The 22,743-nt window shown below is 41.7% G+C and overlaps 1 protein-coding gene across 19 annotated transcripts in view; it reads right to left on the bottom strand.

Moving 5' to 3' along the window:
* Positions 1-22,743, bottom strand: part of NDP (norrin cystine knot growth factor NDP) — a 38,406-nt gene that overhangs the window by 3,600 nt on the left and 12,063 nt on the right. For 2 of the 19 annotated variants that reach the window (XR_694856.2, XM_009679559.2), the window contains exons 2-5: positions 16,668-16,809; positions 15,583-15,926; positions 13,551-13,612; positions 4,234-4,591 (exon numbers count right to left, since the gene is read on the bottom strand). Coding sequence is in view for 14 of the 19 variants with exons in the window: in XM_009679559.2 (XP_009677854.1) it covers positions 4,234-4,407 (174 nt within the window). In the remaining 5 variants the exon portion in view is untranslated. Of the gene's footprint in view, positions 1-4,233; positions 4,592-10,712; positions 11,162-13,550; positions 15,927-16,667; positions 18,546-22,743 lie in introns of those variants that run through there. The other 17 variants (XR_011135827.1, XM_009679564.2, XR_011135826.1 and 14 more) reach the window with 13 other exon arrangements.

The following is a 22,743-nucleotide window of genomic DNA, read 5'->3' as shown; positions in this document are numbered from 1 at the left end:
GTAGGAGTAAAAGTATTCAGACTTCCAATTTTGATGGCTTTCTATGCTTCTGGACTAACCTGAAGTCTTCAGCATAGCTTAACCTCCTCCTCATAAATCCAGAACACCACCAGTAGATTTTGGCAGGTGTGCAAATGAGCTGGAAATAGCATGTACTTTAAAAGCTTTGCTTTGCCATTTAATCAATTGCACCAGCTGTTTATTGCATCGTATACTATAGCGGAATAGAGATTATCGCCTAAATAATTAGTAATGATATGATGGCATAGCACAGTAATACAGTAAGTGTATATATAGTAAAAATGTGTGGGTATTTTATAACCTGATCTCTACGCCTTTTAGCTCCCCTCCTCCCCCACACATATAAGCCCGTGCATGTCACCTTGCGATGCTATTCCCAGAAGTACAGTACAACGCGATGCAGGAACGGTGGGGAATTCTTGCTTGCCAGTGCAATGGTGTTTGACCAGCTAAGAAAATATATGTTGTTACTTGAAGTCAGCAGTCTCATAGGTATTTGGACAGCCAGGAAAGAGAGCATTTGTTATAGCAGGTGAGATTTAGACAACATTTGACTCTAATCGCTCACACCATATGCTGGAAATTCAGAAGTTGTGAACTGGTTTGTTATTAACAGTATTTGTAGTCCTCTTTGTTGCACTCGTCAGCAACTGGCTGAGACCTGAAAGCAGATGTGCTGAAATACATGAGAACAAACTTTCACACAGTATTCATGGCCTGGCTGTAAGAAGGAATTACAGAAAAGCTCATGAAATACTTCTGGCCTCTAATAGTATCTTTAAAACATTCAGTAAATCTTTCTTCATGTAGTATATCTGTCTCTGGTCTGGATTCTTTATTGCTAGGCTGTCAGTTGTAGCACTCTTCTGGCACATCGGGAGGAAATACTTGTGACAACCAGCACTGTAATTCAGGAGGCTCTGATTGCAGAAGCAAGGCGATCTAGCACATCGAAGACCAGCAGAACTCAGTGACAGAGGTCAGGCAGGATCCGGCAGTAGTTAGGGAAGACAGTACCTTATGAGCCGACATAAATACTTCCTCTAAGTCAACGGAGAACACTTTTTCAGTAACAAATTGTCTTCTTTCTTCCCTCCTTAGTGTCCCTTTTATGCATTCTGTTACTGTAACGGAATACATTTCCAAAGGCTTTTCATGTTTGGAAACCTGTTTTCAACATCTACTTGAGCTCACAAGTAAGAGGGATTTGAATGATTAAATTATATTTGGTGGATGCTTCCGAATGTAACAAACCTAGTTCCCAAGTGGGTACAATTGGCAGCCTCCACAGAGAAGTAGGGTGAGCTTAATCCTTTTTTAACCAAGATGGATGGCAAATGTAACATGGCTTGCAATTTCTGAAGCCACTTTTAACTTCTGTAATTCTATGCTGCACTAAAAGGGAAAATATACAGAGTGAAAAAGGATGGCTTAGTAGAACTAAAACATCATACCAAAAAAGGACAAAGCCTCTGCCTGCCATAAATTATCAGTCCAAGCTCCACAAAGGAAATTCAGGGGAAATAAGAGGTACCACAATTCCTGTAGCAAATCCAACAGAACCTTCCCTTTTTTGATTTGTTTATGTTTTATCACAGTATATTTAGGAATAGACACTGAGGCTAGTTTTCATTAGCAAGTCTATATTGCTCTATGTTGTATGCTAAATCCAGAACAGAAGTCACACGTCCAGCAGAATGATTCAGATCCCTGAGATCTTAAAATAGAGCTTGATTTAACAAAGAAAAGTTTTCTAGGAAAAGTCAAAACTATTCCACATTGTACCTTAAGCGTTTTCATTTTCCATTTCAAGAGAAAGCCCATTTAACTTACAATATTATTGTTCTTGAAGCTGTTGTGGAATTTGGGAAGCCACTAGATGTGATAATATTTTCAAACATAATTTCCATTAAATGCTTAATTTTAAACATGTCATGGACTTTTTTTTCAGTTACAGTTACACATCTCCATGTCAACAGTTTAGTTTTTTCAGAGCTCTGTTTTGAAATAATCTGTTTTTCATTAGAAAACCTTCCTTGTGCTCATATCCATCGGTCCCACTCCTAAAGGCCTGATTGCTTTTCTTCATCATTAGGGATGCTAAGTAATAAGTTGCTGGTGGATTTCCATCCTTCCTTCCTGGCAGGTGGGTGGGTGAAATCACACAGGAGCTCTTTGGCCTCAAGCCAGAGAAGCCCACCTCCATGCTCCCAGACCTGAATTGCCTTAGGGGCTGGGATCAGTTGTGTTGATCCGCTTTTGTCTGAGGCAATGTTCCCAGAGCCGTCCTACTTTGCATTTCTCACAGCCCTAGTAAAGTTGCCATTTGCTACTCATTTGCTCTTCTGCATGTTGGGAGGCAGAAGGGGAACTTACCCAAAGCTAGAGATCGAAGGCCCTGCAGGGCCCAAATTGGGCCACCTACCATCCTTGCCTGTGCTATGTACCGCAGCTCCTCCTGCCCTCCATCAGGGCAGGGAGTCAAGACCAAAGGCCAACTGAACAGAGCACCACCCTACTCAACCAAACTATCACGATAGCAATGATGTCTCCGTTATAACAGGTGATCTGAAGAACACTAGGAGAGGAGGGCTGCTACTACCTGGCTGCAAATATGGGAAAATCACCCCCACCACCCCCACTTTTCACCAGTGTCTCGCAGTGGGGTCCCCTGCAATAAAATCAATATTACACAAACACATGCATCTCTGCAGGTATGTATTTTAATGCTGGATATTTCCCAGATGGTAAAAAGGTCTCGTCTAGGCCGAAAGTGAGAACAAGATCTCTCCTGAATTGCAGGTTGTTTGTGCTTTTATTGTTTGAATTCAGGAGTAGGAGGGCAAAACCCTCTGATCTCACACCCTTCTGAACTGGGAGTGATTATGCAAAGGCAGGCAGGCAGTACTGGTGTGAAACTGGTGTAAAAGGGAGACCAGAGTCTGGCTTTTCCTTGCATCCAGCATGCACAGTCACTACAGGAACTGTTCCTCAGCAGCCATCCTGGCAGCACGAGGGAGCCCAGAGCACTGAGGGGCTATTATTTTCTGTTGATGCTTCTCTCTGCTTTATTTTAAATTTTATGTCCTGCTACTGCCTGAGGTAGTACCTCATCCCTGCGCTGATCACATGAAGCGAAGAATTCGCTCTGCCCACAAAGGCATGCGAGTGGAGAAAGAGGGGTCTTTTTTTGCCATCGCCATATCTGCTTTAACTGCACAGGCACCCTCTGCTCTAAAATGCTCCCTGACTCACGGCTGCTAGCTTTTGCTACTAGGCAACACTGTGGTCAGCCTTCCTGTCCTGTACTCCATCACACACCCATGACCTGTAGCTCTTGCACATAATGCAGAGCTGGAAGAAGTGTTGGCATTTACTGGTGTTCTCGTTTGTTAATCTAGGGAACTGTGTGAATAAGGCAATTCATGTTCCAAGAGACAGAAGGATGGTCAAAGCAGAGACTATACATTTGAATACTCACTGAGTTAACTCAGTCAGAACAAATTAGGACAAGAAAAAAAGGGACCAGCAGAGATTTTTCCCCATTGTTTGTCTGCATTCTTTTTCTCCGCACAATGAAATCAATGACTGTAGGCTACATATCCAGGCTACTAAACCATTTTCACGCAAAATTTTTCAAGCTTGAACTCTCAAATTAAAGGCAATTTTGTATTTCCTTCTGCTTCCAAGCCCTACAGTAAACCTCCTAAATGACATTCTATATGAAAACAAAGACCTTGATACTAAACTGGAAAAAAATTAGCAGTGTTTCTCACATTCTCTTTTCATTATCATTTTACAGCTTGATTCTTATACCTTAGTACACAGCCAATGAAAAGCTTTAAATTTATGTACTCCAGATTAAAGACTGACTTGAAGGAGTGGGCTGACTGGGATGATCTGAATTTCCAAACTAGCCCATTTCCTTGATGCATAGCAGTCAAGACCCAGACTTGCTCCTTTTAATGTTATAGTTTATTACATGTCAGTTTTACCATCATTGAGCCTGTTTCTCCTTTTGAAAAGATGAAAAGAATCTTGCGACTTTTTCTCTCCCTCCATTTTTGACCTATGCGTCCAGATGTCTACATATCTATACATCTGTATTTTGGTAGCAAGGAATTTATGTAGAAATGATTTAAAAATACGGCTTTTTCTCCAAACTCTGCTGATGGCAGCATCCTCCTTACAGGGGATGAGAGGAGTCCTTACCTTCGAGCTACACTTGTACAGTGGGTGGCTGATAGAGTCGACATAGTGATGCCTCATACAGCGACTGGGATCTGAGTCGATCATGAAGGCACTGTCTGTTTTACTGTCCGTGTCTCCCATTATTGCCAGGAGAGAGAGCATGGAAATTGAAGCTGCAAGTACATGATTTCCCATTGTTGAAGAACTTCTCAGTGATAACAGCAGAGGGAGGTAGAGTATTAAAAAAATTCTAAATATCGAGATCCAGTTCCTTTCCAGGATGGTGAAAAGTCTGGTTTAAGTCTCTTAGCTGTCATTCTTCTTCTACTTGAGTTAGAGTTTGTTGAGATTGTAATCCGTCAAAGAATCTCCTGCGTAACTGGAATAAAAATAACATAAATTACAATCCTAACCAAAAAGAACTCTGGAGAAAAACAGACATAAATAATGGTAAGGCTCATAGGATTTTTGCTAGCCAAAATACACTTTCTGAGTGAACATCATTCGCACAGTAGGTACAGTATATGGGATTAGGAAGGAGAGGTCAAGGCCTTGTTACTTTAACCAATGCTCTATCATTTTACTAAGGAGAACATTTTAACTTTTAATATCACAAGTGCTGCAATACCAGTATTTTTCACTTGGTGATGTCTCTAATGGATTCCCATTAAAACTGGTGCTTTGTAATGTATCAGAGATTTCTGCAAATTGAAAGAACTGCATATTCCCTCAAAATGTTGACAGGCGTGTTCTCAGAGGCAAAGGTAGACTGCTTCTTGCATTAAGGATGGAGATTTCTGGTCCAGGTAACAAATGGAAATGATGGAGGCAGTCTGATCCCAGGCTCACGGGGCGGCATGTTGTTCTGCTGCTGCTGCTGCTGCACTGCAGGGATGAGGTGTGTGCTCAGGGTGGTGGGATGCTGAGGGGCTGACCAAGGTGCTCAGCAGTGCAGCCTCTCAGGAAATTCACTGAGCATCTACCTGCACTATATGGGGGACTGCCTGAGGCTCTTACTGCCTTGCTTTCCTGAGTACGAAATTCACCCACAAAAAGAGTCACATTTCTTTACTCTTTTTTTTTTTTTAACTTATTTCTTTACTTGCTTTCTCATCAGGTTGCACTTCCTGAGTTTCAGTCTCTTCCCCATTAATTAAAGAGCAGGATCTGAAAAATACATTATATTCCATAATATCCAAGTGCATTCTGGCTATCAGGTGGGAAAATAATATATGCAGACAAAGTCACACAGATTGTCACTTAGTCATCTGGTTTTCTGGCGCAGGCTGGAAGCCAGGAGAGATCCCCCAGCAAACAGACACAGGGTCACCATTGAAACACTCTCTGGAGCTCTGCGCTGAGAAAGCAGGGCACTTCCCTGAGCTTCTTCATCCTACACCCTTGGTCATTCTTACAAAGCCAACAGTCTTATGTGGGTGAATTAATTTTGCTTTTACTACAAACAGCTATAGCTTGAAAGACCTGTGAGTTATCCATCTAAATATAACCTGAAAAAGCAAAGACCCATCATAAGTAAAGTTAAAAGTGGGAGGACTTTCTGAAGAAACTTACGATAAAACAAGTTTACTAGTCATGCAGAAATACTCTTCCATAGCCTCTTGCCTATTTAAAGAGATGATGTGTGTCTTTATTGCCTTATACAAGCCTCTTTCAAAACAGTTTTCTGATTTGCTGGTGATATTTTAGAAAGACTGATACTCATCTCCAAAACAGCCTGAAATTACGAGGCCTCCCCACTAGACAGCTTAATGATTTGTGGGTTGCTTTAAAGCTTGCTCAAACACTTTTGTAAGACGAATGCATAGCAGTGATAAACAGTTCCAGAGTTCATCCAAGTTGGGAGTCAGGATCTGTCAGGCTGAAGTGACATACAAAGTTTCATGCTGGGAAGAAATGTAATTAGGGATGCTCTGTGTATCAGGCATTTTTAAAAGCCTTTTTGGGAGTTTCAAACTATTGTCCATGTGCCTAAATTGAAAAAGAAAAATGGTGTGAATATGTATTTAACAGACAATAATTTTTTTCCCTGATTCTGGGCTTTGACCTGGATATATTTCCCTAAGCAAATGTTTTTCAGTGGATATGGCTTTAAAAAAATACAATGTATTTTCAGTTGAAGGAGCTTAAACAACACTAAATATTTAGGATTGTGGATCCATTTGTTTAGTCTCATTGATCTCAATAAATATTCCTCCAAACAAGATAAGACAGAAATCTCTCACTCATGGGAACTGGGACGGAGCCCTTCATAGAACTGAAATGTATCGTTGTTTTTCATGAAGATGATGCCCCAGCATTAGCTAACAGGAGGAGTAATGCACTTTTAAAAAATATATTTTTAACCTTTTACCTACATTCCTATTCTTCTTTATAAAGAGGCTGACCAGAGCGCTGTGCTTGGCAAGGACTCTCTCTAGCATAGTTACCAGTATTACACACCCAGTAATTCCTTCTCCATCCAAATAAATGTACTCGATATGTGATGTTCCCATCTCATTTGACTTTATATGTAAGGATCCCCATTTCCCACCCTATTTCTCCCAGTTTAATTTTTTGTTTCTAAACCTTCACATGGTTTTGACTGGAATGATTTAAATTGAATAGAGTGAGAGACATGTGGAGTCCTGGCTCAGTTTTCAAAGGCTTATCTGCCTAGTTTTCTTCAGCAAATAACTGGATAACACACAGTCTGCCTCGTGAAAACACTGTGAAAAGGCTGGAAAGAAACACGGAAAAAGCAAAAAAAAGGAAAGCAGCTAAGCGGCTGTACCTTCTTTTGGATGAGCACAGCACAAAATGTATGCAAGAAGTATGAACAGCCTCATGATCTTTGAAAAAAAACCCGATACTTCCACGACAAAAAAAGCAGTGTAATAAACGTGGGGGTCCTTGGTAACAAAACAAAAGAAGACAAGAATACTGCTATTACACATTTCTTAGCAAAGAGAGACCATAGATGTAAATGTGGCCCACCTTTCACGAAAAAGTTGTGTTCAGTTGTTGATAGACATATTGACAAAATGAATGTGTGGGTACTGGAAACAGAACTGCAGACAACACTCTGATATTTGCAGAGGCCAGTATCTTCTAACACAGCTACGTGAGTACATACACATTTTTCAAGTAGAAATGTACATACGCCATATATAATTGAGCTGTTTAGTGGGGGAAAAAAGTCTCATAGGGTCATTTAAGCATTTTGAAATTACCATGAATATGGAGAAGAAGGAAAAAATCTTTATTTTATTTTTGAATTGGAATCAGAAGTCTAAATATTTTCATTCAGGTTCATCACCATGAATAGCAATATTGACATGACATTTTCCATTTCCAGTTGATACACTACAACAGTATTACATTTAAAATTAGCATTTAATTTTTTTAAGCTTCTATTCCTTTTGAAATACTGCCTTAAATTATAAAATCCTATGCAGTACATGATACCAGGAGGAATGTCTGTACCTTCCAGTCTATCCTTCTGACCAAAAGCAGAAGCAAGTACACCTGTAATCATTAATCGTTGTAGTTGTACTTAGGATGACATTTTGTGTTTTAATTGATTTGGAAAATACACTTCTTTGTCAAAATCAAAAATTTCACACAGAAAATTTCTATTTTAATTAAGTTGGTTTTTTCCCACTATTTCTTTTCATGTGAAAAATTGTGGCTAACAGTCAATGTGCCAAGCTAACAAAGAGCATGCTAAAACGCTTCCTCTTTACAACATACCATAAAGAGGAAGATACTAAGGTGCCTTCATATTCTTAGCCTTAAAATTGGCTAAAAGATATCTGGCCTAACAATGGATGAAATTCTGTAGCAATGTCCCATTGCAGGATAATTCATTGATATGGCTATTATATGTTATTAATACACCTGCAACGCACTTTCCATATAATTAATTTCCATGAATTCATATAGACATAGCATGCTTAAAGCTGTCACCTAAACTGCAGAGAAAAATAGAAGAGATCTTAGAGAACGACTGTATGAACATGTAATCAACAACTGTATTGCACTTAAACATAGGGGCAGAGTTAAGGTTATTTTTTCAACTTTATATCATTGTTAACTGCTTGTTGAATGCTGAAATGAAGATTTCTTATTATACTCAATACAATTTAGATAGATAGATAGCAGTGGAAGTTAAGATTTTGCTTTGCTTTCAGGGCAGAAGAGAAATTCCATCATCTGGAATTATTTAGCCACTCACTTTGTGAGAACGTAAACAGAAATTCCCTTTTGCTATGTATCTTGGAAAAAAATAAAGACCTGAGGAATTCTCCTAAAGTCTATTGGGTTTGCACAGCATTTATGCTGGAAGATAGAAAGGCAACAATGGAAAATCTCATTTATGGTGTACTCCTACTTAGCTGTTCCCTGTCCACAAGCCTCGAAAAATTAGGCATACAAGTATGTGCACCTTGGCCTTCATTTGCTGTATATTTTCCATGTTAGAGACTCCTGTTTGACGATGACGGTGCAATTCAATTCACTCAATGTCTTTTATGCTTCAGAAGCTGCCAAAATCCAGTCAGAGCAGCAGTGTGTATATGTAACTAAGCCTGGCCTTGCGTGTTGTGCATATTTAGTAAACAAAATTACTTGGCTCCTACCATGTGGTTCCTTCATTCTGAATTTGTTATGTAAACAGAAAAGTTACAACACTGCTCAGAGTTTCTCCAAACTCCAGCTATAAAAAAAGCGTCGCTAACCTTATATGTACATATGTAATTGATCTTTATGAAAAATGGACTTCTCAAGAACTTTATCATATCTCTAAAAGTTTAGGCCAGAAAGTTTAGAATTTAGAGAATTTTTGCTCTTCTAAAATCTGGACTGGAATGCAAAATGTTACTGGTCAAAATATACTATCAGGTTGCATTGCAGTTCATTCTGGCAGGGTTAAACTCTCTATTGCCATGCAAAGGTCCCCAAAAGGGGGCTGGGAGACCAGGGAGGCGCAGTCTGTGCTGGCACTGGAAGCTCCAGACCCCACAACCACGGGCGTGGGGATGCCACCTCGGCTGTCAGCTGCTGCTGCTGGCTGGCTGCAGTGTTGGCATGGCCCGCGGCAACCCCAAACCCTGGTCTCTGGGTGACAAACTAGAACTTTCAGGGACCTCAGGGAACCATCTTTTCTGCTCCTGAAATGAGTTATCAAGACCTCAGCTCTGCACTGGGCTGCAGGGCCCTGTGTGCAAAGCTGTCCTTGGCCAAACCCTACACTTGGCTACTGCGGCGAGAAGCCAGTGGCAGCAGGACTGCCCTTTCACTAGTGCTATCCTTCCAGGAGCTCTGTCCTGAAGGCATATATTAGTCTGCCTGTGCACAGGCCTAGTTTTGCTCTAGGACTATTTTCCTCCCCAGGGCAATTAAACTCACATGGAGTGGCTATCTGGCCCTGTGGTCAGGCAACATGGAGTAGCCTGCTCCCAGACTATTAGCCACTCTCCAGAGCGCCATATGGCTTCCGTCGCGTGCAAACGTCCACATCATGCTGGGGAGCTGCTTGGGAAGAACTGTTTGCTCTGGGACAAAATCATATAAGTGACCGTCTGAGCAATTTAAGAGAAGAGATGATGGTGTATAGTGTGTAGGAACCTTTCCTGGCACAGGTTACTTAGTAGAAGAGACACCCTAAAATGTGCCTGATTCTGTTTTCAGGTAAATTGACTGAGAAATTTTATCAACTCCAGTGGATGTTTTAGTTCTGTAAACAAACGTGATTGTCTTCCCATTTGGTTATTTTATTGCAACCATTTGGTTATTTTATTGCAACCATTTCTGTTCCAGCAATGAACTGTGTGACCTCCTCTATATGCATTTGAAATCCTTGTCCCACACTGCCGTCCCATTTCAAAACACATGATGAAGTCAATAAACATCCATGGGGCAACCAGAAAGTAACAGGTGAACACAGAGAACTCAAGTTTGTTTATAAAATGTCTCCATGCACATTTTAAACAGGTTAATTCCCCTCCCAAGACAGGGCAAATACCAAGCTAAATATTTTGAGTGTGATCCTTGCAGGTCTAAATAAGTGAAATGCTTCCCTGAGGCCTCATTGTGCTAAATGAGCATTTGCCCTGTTGACATACAGCTGCGCTGAAGCTTGTTCCTTTTGACATCAACAGGAATTTTATCATCTATTGTATGGGGATGCATCTGGGTCCATCCACCCATTATATACCAGTTTGTGGGGCAGCAATGCCTGGTGGGAGTTGGAGGACAGGGCAGGGAGAGGCTGGTCTTGTTCTCACCAACCCCCTCCGCGCTGTGCTAGATGGTGTGTAAATAACTCACATCCTGCTGTGGTCCCCTTGTGCAACTGGCCCACCACACAATATTGAATTGTGTCTGGCTGTGCCCATTGCTACTGCCCCTGGCTGCTTATCCCTCTCCCCTACCTTGAAACCTGAGCTCTTGCTCCCCGCCACCCCACACTTGGCAGCACCGCAGCCCACGGCATCGCTCACCAACCAGCTTCAGTCTGAAGGTCATCCATCATCATCTTGAGGGCAGCCCTCCGCCCGCTGAGCTGGTTTGGGTCAGTGGCATTGCCCCGAGCAGCCGCAGCAGTGGCAGAGGGCCTGGAGGGCTGCAGCGGGATGGGGTGACCGTGCTTACGTGGGTGAGCAAGCCCAAAGCAACATCAGGGTCTGAGCTTCTTCCACACTGACCCACCATGTGAATTTTCACACCCACAGCATAAAAGCAGTGCAAGGCTGTAAAGGGCAAGAAAAAAAAAGGCCTAGTGGCTCACTGCAGGCCGGATTTAGTAACAACTGCTGGACAACAGGCGAGGGGAAGAAAATAGGCAGAAGAAAGGAAAAGAGACCCAAAGCAAGGGGCTTAAGCCTCTTCCTCTGGGTGTCTACAGAAGCACATCTTCTGGTCCCACCGAGGCCACACCGTCTTACAGCTTGCTAGCCAGCAACTGCAGAGCATTGCCCCTTAAAAACCAGGATGAGAAAATGGGCACCACCTCTGAATAATCAGAAATGTCAGATACTTGATGATCATTCAGTTGATCATTCATACATGTCATTTCCTGCTCTGAGGTCTTTCTAATGTTTTAATGTTTCAGGAGATGAATACTTGAGCCTTCAAGCAGAGTGAAAAAAACAGGAAGACAGTGATATGCAAAGCAAAAAATAAACAGTAATTGCAGTAAATTTAATACAAGCCTCTAGTGCTGGAGGCACACTTAGGAGCAGGCATGGCACTAGCTGCCTTGCCTTTAACATGGTTGCTCATGCAAGGCCATGAGTGTTCACAAGACTGAGAGCCAGTGCATAAAGTGGAACAAATTAAGCTGAACAGCACTTGAGCTCCTGAGCTCCGCTCTCCTTTTGAAGTTTCCAAGAATATTTCCTTCCTTCAGGTAGCAAAGAGAAGAGGGGAAAGCTAACAGTATGTTTCTGCTACGCTATTGAAATAATAAACTGTAGTGGGTACTGTAAGTTGGCACTCAGCCAGCAGACAGGCACAGACAAAAATGAAGAAAAGTTTTTAATACGCTCACAAAGAATAACTATTGGTAGACAAAAAAGTGGTTGTATTTTTATTCTTTTCTGTTCCTACTGCTGGGAAACTTTAAATAGATCCATTAGAGGCATATATAGGATCTCACTCAGATGAGCCCAGGAGCTGGTAGAGCTTTGGGATGAACCCTCAAGCCATTTAATGGAGACTTGATGCGAACCTTGGAGTCTTTCTTTATTTTTGTGTTTTACTGCGTATCATAGTAGTCCTGATCTTGAATATGGGACGGGAATTGAGAGGAATACAGTTTTGCACTTTTTCATCCAGTGCTGGACTGCATCACCCCTCAGTGAAGGATCATATGCAGAGCTGAGCAGTTTAAGTAGTAACATTTGCCCCCTCTCTCAGAGATCAAATCAACAAGGCAGGGGCTGCTATGTAAAGTGCAAATATTCCCAGGTAAGCATTAGCTATAGGATTTGCTTCAGTAATTACCTCTGCTTTAGTCTTATGAGCCAACATAAGACAAAATGACTCTTGGCCAAATTACAAGTTGCTGAGAGGTCTAGGGCATTAGAGCATGTGTCCTGTACCTGCTTGAGTGCCTTACAAACAGATGGGCATTTTTCGTTCTCTACCTCTTACTAGATTGTATGCTTGATCCTCGAGAACACAAGAAACTGTAGTTATCATTAGCTGTAGGACTAGGAATCAGTCCCTTACTCTTTAGCGTTAGGCAAAGACATCCCTCCCACCAGTACCGGCAGAGAGTGTCATGCAGGCTGGAAAAAGCGCATGACTGAAGGGGATGTTGCCTTTTTTCTGACTCTAAGGGTGAAATCCTCTCTTATTTTATAAGAAGCAAAATTCAGACCAGTGTCCATACACCTCTGCCTCTGATAATTAAGGACCTGAACATTTGGCATATGATAACAATTTTGTATCTTCTAACAAGGGGAACAGCGTTCCCCTAGGTCTCACTCTCTTTGAGCTGTGCTGCTATGACAGTAATGCGATTGTCACTGCCATGGTATGCTTAACCTTTGCCAAACCAGAGCTGAGGCATTAACTCAGATCCTAAACTCACATGTCTTAAAGGGCAACGTAACCTGTGCTGCCTCCTCACTGCCATACTGACACAGTTCACAGCTCAGTAATAATAAGCATGACAATGTGACAAGCATAAACCATAACAATGATTGATGCAAAGAGAAAAATAACAAAGAGTAGTCAAAAAATAACGATGCAGTGGAATTCCTCGGAGCTGTATCTCCATGGCATGAGCAGCCAAATACTGTGGTACCGGAAGAAAGACTACACTCATCTGTGGTAGAAAGGATCTCTGTGCTAGACAATGAAATTCCAGTAAATAGGACAAGCACTGATGGTGTCTGGAAGTGGTAGTGCCACTGCTACCCGGACAGTAGTCTGAATTAGATTATGTGAAAAAAGAAGGAATATATAGACTGCCAGCTGCTCAAAGGCTTACTACAACCTTGCTTTTATTGTTCTGCTAAGTTAGAGGTGGGGCATCAGAGGGATTCCAAACATACCACTACTGAGAAATTTTAATATGTTCCACACTGACACATACAAAAAGGAAATAACAGCTGATCATGGTCAGCACAGACTACAGCATCACTTCATACGCGTGCACAAACCCGTGGGCAAAGTGGGGCGATCTTGGCCAAAGAGACTCCGGCAAATGAGCTAACCTGACAGTGGCCACGTTTTTCTTTTGCCGTGGAGCTGAGTTTTAGTGAAAGGGCTGTTAAGTGGGCAGTAATGAAAGACAGCAGAGAAAAGGTGAACTGCACACGGCTACTCACCCCATCCTGCGATACCAGAACGTGGAGAAGGGCAGGGGAGCTGAGAGGCTGCACGTTTAGCACTGATGAAAAGAAACACATGTTTACACAACCGACAATGATCCAACGGAACAAGATATCACAGAGGGCAAAAGTTGAGCGGGCTCAGTGAAAGGACTGCCTACATAGATGAGGGTTACAATGGTAAGGAGGTTATTTTTAAGAGTTTTCGGAAGGGTTATAAACTCTAAAGACTCTGAAAGTCTAATTGATGGGGTTAGGGAAAAATCCTTCGTGATGGCAAGTTACTCCATAGCGTCCTACCGCCGGATCTCTATATCTGTCTTTGATGTGGCCACTTCCAGCCACGCTCAGAGGCGGGTTGCTCCAATAACATGAGACTGCGGCATGTTCTTATGTAGCAAAACTTTTCTGAAACTCAAAGCGACAGGTCTCCTGATAGCTGGCAAGGCATCAGAGGCAGAGGAATTTGTAATATTTGTAATACAACAATCTGTAATATTTATAATTGTATAACAATGGTAGCATTTGAAAAAAAAAAGGGGTATTTTTTTCTTTTTTTTTTTCAGTTAAATACACAGTCCATCATACTTTTTGCAAAAACAAATGTCTTGGTGGCTTTATCCTGGCTCTACCCTGTAGTCATTTAGCTCCCTCCTAAGTCCAAGAGCAACCCAGAGCAATTCCTAGTTTGTCTGAGAGAAGACAAGTTAGGGAGGGAATATTGTGGGACCCAGGGGAAACTGGGAACGAAGCTGACTCCGCGAGTGCTCCCTGTCTGATGATGCACTGAGGACAAGTGATACCAGCCTCCACAGAGGTGCCTCGTTTCCTTCCCTTCTGAGCAAAAGACATTGCAGTCCTGACAAGTAAAGCTAGCGAGAAGATGCAGGTGGCTTCCTAAGTAAGGACCATTCTGGTGGCACAGATGGCTATTGCAGAGCCACGCTCAGAGAGCTCACTGGAGCCTCGCTGCAACAAACAGTACACAGGGCTGTCTGTACCACGGGTTGATATACTGCTCTGAAAGCAGGAATGTCCTGCATATATACATCTGTTTAAAAAAATGGGTGCTGCACAAAAACAGGGAGCCTACAACGGGGCACTTTCAGGCAGTGATCTGAACTTATATTTAGAATAATCAGCTACAGTCTCTAATTATATCTTTTAACTAAAGCAAATTGCTTTTCATTTTGTAAACTTGAAGCAACATCTTCTATTCCACCTTTGTTTTCTTTTATTGGGAAAACCTTAAAGCATCTTCTTATATTGTTTGTATTGCAAATAAGATATTATTATTCCACTAAGAGTATATCAATGTATAAGTTACACTGGGAACCCCTAATTGAAGCTAGTAAGTAATTATTCACCAAATAGTTCTATTTAAGTCAAGGGAATTATTCATGTGCATAACTGCTCACAAATATGAGTAAGGTCTCACAGCCTGGGCAGAAGTGAGCATCATTAGCAATTCAAAAGAAAAATAAAAAGTCCTAAAAAGTAGATACGCTTCTGAGGAAGGACAAATAACAGCACTGTGATTATTACACTGACATTTATTGACCCCACCAGGCATCTGGGCTGCTTCCATTAGGAAACAATTTTACAGTGCAGAACTGGTTTGAAATGAATTTGTACTCATGGTTGTTTTAAAATAATCATTTGATTGATTGTCTTATTTCCAATATGCAGTGTTCCCACCTTTCAGCCACTAGAACAGAGTTACAAAGCCTTAGAAATTGTTAATAACACTTAGCACTTAAAAAACGTGTTTACATCTTCAAAGGGCTGCAGAAACCATAACAAGTTACTTGTTTTGCCATCTCTCTGAGGTAAAAACAAGTAAGATGTGCCACATGAAAACTGTGCCCCCAACACACATTCTGTAGGAATCTGCTCTACTGATACCAGATCATTTAATTAACATAATGCAAACGTAACTAAGACTATTCTTCGCACGGTTCATCTTTGTTACTCTGATTTATGCTACCGAACTCACTAATTTAAACTTGGATAGGATGAATTTACTCACCTGAATCTCAGCAGGGAGATGGGGCTTTCTTCCTCAGCTGCGTTCTCTCGAGGCTCTGTCTGTTCCAGTGAATTGCATTTACACTATACTCTAATACGTTATCACTTGGTTCATAACAGGGAAACTCTTCTTTGTCCCAAAGACACAGAGAACAGTTATGCTCGTGCCTCTTACACTGATACACAGAGAAACATCCTCCTGGCAAAGAAGGATTTCAGGACATTGAAAGACTCTCTCTCTCCTTCAGCCAACAGTCTGGGATCTTGCGCAGCATCTCTCCACGTGAGCTACCGAATGCATATCCACGCTGCGTTACGTGTAGCGCTGAAGGGGCAGGCTACCTACTAAATATACCCCCCAGTGTTACAGCAAAGGCAAATACTGTGGCTTTCCTCATAGTTTTCAACCAATCAAGGACATACATTAAATCTATCCTAATCCACAACCAGTGCTGTCCAGTCCATAGTAAAGCTTCCCAGAAGTTTGAACGAATAATAATGTGCAAATTAAAAGTGCTCCTGTGAAGCATGACACACAAAGCTAGAAATAAATGTTGCCTATTGTTTCAAATTATTCTAAGCACTCCAGCAGATGACTGGCAAGAGAACAGCATACATAATAGCAAAAGTAAACAGTTCAGTTTTAAACTAGCAGGCTTGCCTGTGTTCATAGAGCCCTGTTGTAATGGGACAAAGACAGTCCTGGAGACACTCGTGTTCTTTCTATGAATTCAGGACAGAATCCAGCACTTCCATTCACTCCGAAGCCACACAAATAGAATCAGTGCACAGTTGCAAACACAAGCTCAGCACGTTCACAAAAATAGGTGTTTAACCACATTATTTAGAACCACACTGTGCAACCTATCTGCTTTCACATAGGCATCCTTCAGACTGAATATATAATTAAAGATATAAGGATAAGAGGGAAACACAGGTACTAGAACTGAGTCAATTCTACATTAACACATTTTAATTTAAAAAATGATACACAGAGAACGTGTTTGTCAGATAAAGAGATTAAGTGCTCAGTTTAAGCCCACGTAATACTCAAAATCTGGAGGAATCTCTTATTTATGTGCTTACCTTTGGAAAATGCACTGCTCCGTCCTTCCCTTAAACTCTTTAGAGAGCTAAAAAGAGGTCCTGTTACTTCCAAATGCTTTTGTTCTTCTGTCCTTCTGTCACATGGCTTGCCTTTTATATTTGCAACACACAAAAGTTAGGGCTGTTGTTTAAGAGAGAGAGAGAGAGAGAAAAAGAGACAGAGGGAGAGGGAAAGGGAGAGGGAGAGAGAGGGAGAGAGAATGTCAAATGGAAAAGTGCCATTGCAGTCATATATCAATCAGGGCAGCGGCAACAGCAGCTCGCTGGCAAATGGGAATTCCACAGAAATGTGAAGCTCTTGTTATCTGAGAAATCACAAAACGCCACCAGCCAAGCTCCCCTCCTGCAGGGACTTCTTATTATTGGCAAGCCAGGAAATAGAAGGAAATGTAGACTTTGTTGTTGTTGTTTTTATTGTTTCAGATCTGGGGATATATATACGATGGTATATATAAGCCCGTGGAATATATGTTCTGAATAAAATTCCTTTCTAAATAAATGCACTGCGTGCAAGATAAAGCAGTTTGCTGAGACGCAAGCTAATTAGAGCTAAGTGCATAATCTGAAAGTAAAAATTATAAAAATGTGATATGTGTTTGGATTTGGAAAATTTCCATAGAGAAACTGCCTTTTCCCTGGACTTATGCATTGATGTGTTTTTCAGACAAATTTTTCTTAGCTTTTTTGTTTTAAGTGTGATTGATCTCAGATATCCTAAATTCAAGCTGTGCTGCTTTATTACAATTGGTCAGCTAAATCACCTCATGTACCCTGGCTGCCCAATTGGGCAAGCATTTTCTGTATAGATAATTCTATGTGAAAATCTAAAATTTAGATGCTTCAAATAATCTGTCTTGAAATTCTGAAATTTCTCTCAAATAAATGCTCATATACTCACAGAAGCCAAAAGATTTCAAATAGATATTATCTTTTTGCTTTATCCACCTTCCTCTGAAGAATGCCAAGTTTGAAAATGATTATCCTTCAATCCATTTATATATATAATCTGTCTTTTACAGAAAATTTAAATCACTGAGAGGCTGAATACAGAGTCCGTCCACTGGGAAAAAGCTTCATATAGCAAGTGCATCGCAAATGTGTTTGGTTATGCACAGTGCTGGATCCACAAAACCATTTTCTTCCCCTCCGGAGCGGCAACACATTTCGCTTCACTTTAGACTGCCCCCTAGTATTCCTGCTGCGTTACACAAGCATAGCACTGTGCCAGTAAGAACAGACCTTATCTAGCTAATTAAAAAATAGGCTACATAGCGGGCCATTCACAAGCTGGATCTGTTCACAAGCACTGCCCAGCAGATGGACGGAGTCCTGTGTCGAGTGTGTTTGAACTCTGAAGGAAAGTTGGTATTTGATGGATGATGTTATTAGCTAAATGTCTTATGTGGTACAAGATCAAAGAACAGATGGAAATTATGCCTTAAAAATAGAATAATCTAAAAGGGGAATGGCTTGTAGATGACTAAGCATCATGGAAACAATAAAGGAGACATTCTTTGGCTTGCTTTACTGTGGAGCCAGGTTTGGCTGGCGGGATAAACAAATCATCCACTTAGGAGCGAGATTCCCAGGATGTGAGTTTTGCTTGACATTTTTTTCCTCATAATCAGTGTTTACATTGTTTTGCCTTTTAAGTCAGCTCAGTGGTTCTCTCACCTATCATGCATGCACCAACATCACGGCAGTCACCCAGGGTGGGCGACAGCCCAACTCACCAGCACCTTTGCCTCACGTACCTTCACTGTGACTGTGGGCTCAAATGTCACGGATCCTCTGGCACTTACCTTACCTTAAATAGATAGGCCACATATATCTCTTACTGTTTTGCCTAGCAATATTTTTTAATTTAGCTAAAGCTAGCTTTTAAAACTAAAGGTACCAGCACTTTTGTCACTGTGCTGGCATATAAGAGCAGTGTTTTTCCGTGGGAAAGAAAGTAGCTCGCACGGTCTGGTTGCTTGCACTAAGGACTTGCAATGTGGAAAACAAAAGATTGGCTAAGTAGCTCCTGGATGAAAGCCACCAGGAAACAGTAGATGTCCTACTCACAGTCCTTACTGAAAATGATGTTTCTTAAATTCCTTACTGGTGCAGCTTAGATCTATAACCTTTGCGTCATCTACAGGAGAGCATATCTATATTAGTTGTTTGTTAGGTGCTAAGCACACTTTAAATACTGAATAGTTAGTTAACAATAATTTCTCAAACAGTGGTATTTTTGAGAAATAGTGCTCAGCTATTTTCTGCCACGGCTATGAAATCCTGATACAGGAAAATCTAGGTATGCAGATACTGGAATGAAAAATAAAAAGAAAAGTTAAAAGTGACTTTCAATTTTTCATCTTCAGCTTCAAATCCATGTTTGGTAGTGAGTGGCAGTGTATCAGCAAATAACTGATCGAGTTACTTATAAACTGACACTGTCATTTGTGGCCTCCTGAATGAACTTACACATGGTTGCAAGCACGAAAGTAGAAGTAAAAAAAAATGTAGCCCCCCCCCCCCTTTTAAAACTACGACCCATAACTTTTTTATAGCTGTTCATAAATCTTGATCATATATCATCTATTTAATCCCATCGGTAAAGAAATTTTAAAGAAACAAGTAAAAACAAAAGCACAGGAGCTCAGAGCTAGATTTTCAAAGATGATTAGATATCTGAGATGACAACTGACATTAAATAAAATTTCCAGATCTAAGGTATCCAGTTCCCATCAATTTTAATCTGAACTCCCATTAGATGGCGCTTATCTCACTTAGCTGTAGTTCCTTAAAAACTAAGTTTAGGCTCCCTGCATAGCAAATGGAGAGACATTCCATCCCAAATTAATTTCACTTCGAGCCAGTTTAGGGTAGGCATTAATAATAATCTTTCTCCCTGTGAACAACCAAAGATGCTTTGCATCACTTGGATTTATAGGGATACAGGTCATGGTAGGACAAAGTCTTGTTCCATTATTTAATTGATAAATGATGGTTTATATTAGGAGCTCGGCTATATGTTTTGCATAGTTGGGAATGTAGGGGGAACTGAAAGTATTGCAGTGATGAGAAATTGTCTATAGTAACAATATAGTTGTTATAGAGTCAAGTTGGAGGCCTGTGGCTAGTGGTGTCCCCCAGGGGTCAGTCCTGGGTCCAGTCTTGTTCAATATATTCATCAATGACCTGGAGGAAGGGACAGAGTGCACCCTCAGCAAGTTTGCTGATGATACTAAACTGGGGGGAGAGGCTAACACACCAGAAGACTGTGCTGCCATTCAGAGGGACCTGGACAGGCTGGAGAGGTGGGCGGAGAGGAACCTCATGAAGTTCAACAAAGGCAAGTGCAAGGTCCTGCACCTAGGCAGGAATAATCCCATGCACCAGGACAGGCTGGGGGTTGACCTGTTGGAAAGTAGCTCTGCAGAGAAGGACCTGGGAGTGCTGGTGGACAACAAGTTAAACATGAGCCAGCAGTGTGCCCTTGTGGCCAAGAAGGCCAATGGTCTCCTGGGGTGCATTAGGCAGAGTGTTGCCAGCAGGACGAGGGAGGTGATCCTGCCCCTCTACTCAGCCCTGGGGAGGCCTCACCTGGAGTACTGTGTCCAGCCCTGGGCTCCCCAGGACAAGAGAGACATGGCACTCCTGGAGAGAGTCCAGCGGAGGGCTACCAAGATGATTAGAGGGCTGGAGCATCTCTCCTATGAGGAAAGATTGCAAGAGCTGGGCCTGTTCAGCCTGGAGAAGAGAAGATTGAGAGGGGATCTCATCAACGTGTACAAGTATCTGAAGGGGGAGTGTCAAGAGGATGAGGCCAGCCTCTTCTTCGTGGTGCCCAGCAACAGGACAAGAGGCAATGGGCACAAACTGAACCACAGGAAGTTCCACCTAAACCTGAGAAAAAACTTCTTCACTGTGAGGGTGACAGAGCATTGGAACAGGTTGCCCAGAGAGGTGGTGGAGTCTCCTTCCCTGGAGATATTCAAAACCCGTCTGGATGTGATCCTGGGCAATATGCTCTAGGTGACCCTCCTTGAACAGGGAGGTTGGACTAGATGATCTCCAGAGGTCCCTTCCAACCTAAACGATTCTGTGATTCTGTGAACAAGGGATATTATCCATATATGATGTATATATATGTTGTACAGAACATATATGTCTATTCTGTACCCAGAATTCTTAGAGGAACTACTTTCTGTCACTTTAATAATCTAAATAAACATTAGATAAATAATGTTCTCAATAGATAAAATCACATACTCATACATATCGGTTCAGGATCAGATGGCACAAATGTCTGTTTAGGCAACTGATGCCTTTCACATCTTTTGTCAGCCAGTCGTGTGTTCTCTGAGATTCATTTTACATTGGGTAGGGTATTTAAATACCTAAGTGCAGATAGTCTTTTGAAACCTAAATGGGCCTCTTCTTTCAATTATTAATTCAGTTCTTTACACATATGCCATTATTTAGGCAATTAAGCCGTATAGCAAGGCCACTTTTATCTAGGAAATAAGGCTGCTATGGAAAAGACTGTGAAAATTGGATCTGAATTATTTGCTCATTTATTTTACCACAAAAGTCCGAAAGACATATTGCCTGTGGACTATCCTCACATTTCTGAGACTTGCTTGAAAATGAGGATGCATCATTACCAGGACCTGTTTCCCGCTTTGTTCCTTCAGCAAGAACTGGGAGCCAGTCATATATGACTCCCATGCCATGTGCTGGCTACAGGGTCCCAACGACAATGGGAGTATCAGTACTTAAAATAGATAAGCTCAGGTCTCACTAGCTTAAAAAATCAGAAAGATCCTGGATGAAGAGTGGCTTGAACATGGCTCTGCCAAAACAGAGGATGGTAATTAGGATGGTGAAGGTCAGAATGAGCAATCTGGGTGCATCTGAGTCTGCCCTCCTAATGAAAGTCTCTGCCTGCCTTTCATCAAACTCAGGCTCCCCAGCAGTCTTTACAGAACCTTGATAAACAGCTTGCATAGAAGTTAAGAAGCCTGGGTTCCTACTTATTTATAATCAAGTCCATATGTCCCTCATTTTTACCCACTTACATTTTTCCACTACAATACCTACAACTCTTCTGCACACCTCTTGTAATACCTCACCTTGCCTCTGGAGCACTGTTTGCTCCCTCTCAGAAAGTTTTCAACTTCTTTTTAAAGTTCCTACAAGCCTGCTGGCTGAGCAAGGGGCAGTGTGCACTCATTGGCTAGCAAACCCATGCTCTTCATCCAGTGCACTGTGGCTCCTCACCTGTTGAGACTGCTGAACTGTGTATGCTGGAGCTTCCTTCTGCAGGACAGCAAGAGGATGCATCACTCTTTCCTATGCACCACCTAAGGATCATTGCCACAGACTTGTCTGGGAACTTATTTTTTTCTGAGACCTCTGCCTCTCTGTTAAAATTTGGTTGAAATTGTCCAGCTGGTTGAAAAGCCAATGGAGAGACTAACGTGAGGGTAGAGAGACAGACAGAAAGGCAACCCAATCCTATGATAAAATCACAAATAAGAAAGAAAAGTGTCTTCTTCTTAACTTCAGATTGCTAAAAGATGGTTTTACTTTTTCCCAGAAGTGACTGCAGCCACCAAAATCCCTGTCTCCAACACCTCTGGGGTGAATTGCTGCACCACTCTGGATCCCCTGGGCTAAGGGTAAAGAAAGCATGAACAGCACCCTGGGACTACTGCAAATACATCCTCCTACCCCTTCAAGTGCCTCCCAGATCATTTCAGCGATCAGCTTGAGGTTTTGGTGCTAAAGCTTTGCTCCTTAATCCTTACTCATGAACCACATTTTAGGACACTGCAATGACAGCATGCTGGCCAACATTTCCATTGCTCTCTGATCACCAGTGCCACCTCTTTTATCTAATGAAGAAAGAATGAAACTATCTTGTTTCTATGAATCACAGCAGGATGGATCAGCAGTTATGCAGACGCGTAGGGGATGTATCTGTCCTATCTGGATAGATACCTCAGTCTCAGCTAGTCACCTTAGGCTCCCTTTATGGTCAATGGAGACTACAGATAGGTAC

Source organism: Struthio camelus, chromosome 1, assembly GCF_040807025.1.
Source record: "Struthio camelus isolate bStrCam1 chromosome 1, bStrCam1.hap1, whole genome shotgun sequence".
NCBI lineage: Eukaryota > Metazoa > Chordata > Aves > Struthioniformes > Struthionidae > Struthio > Struthio camelus.
This window is presented reverse-complemented; position numbering and strand designations above follow the sequence as displayed.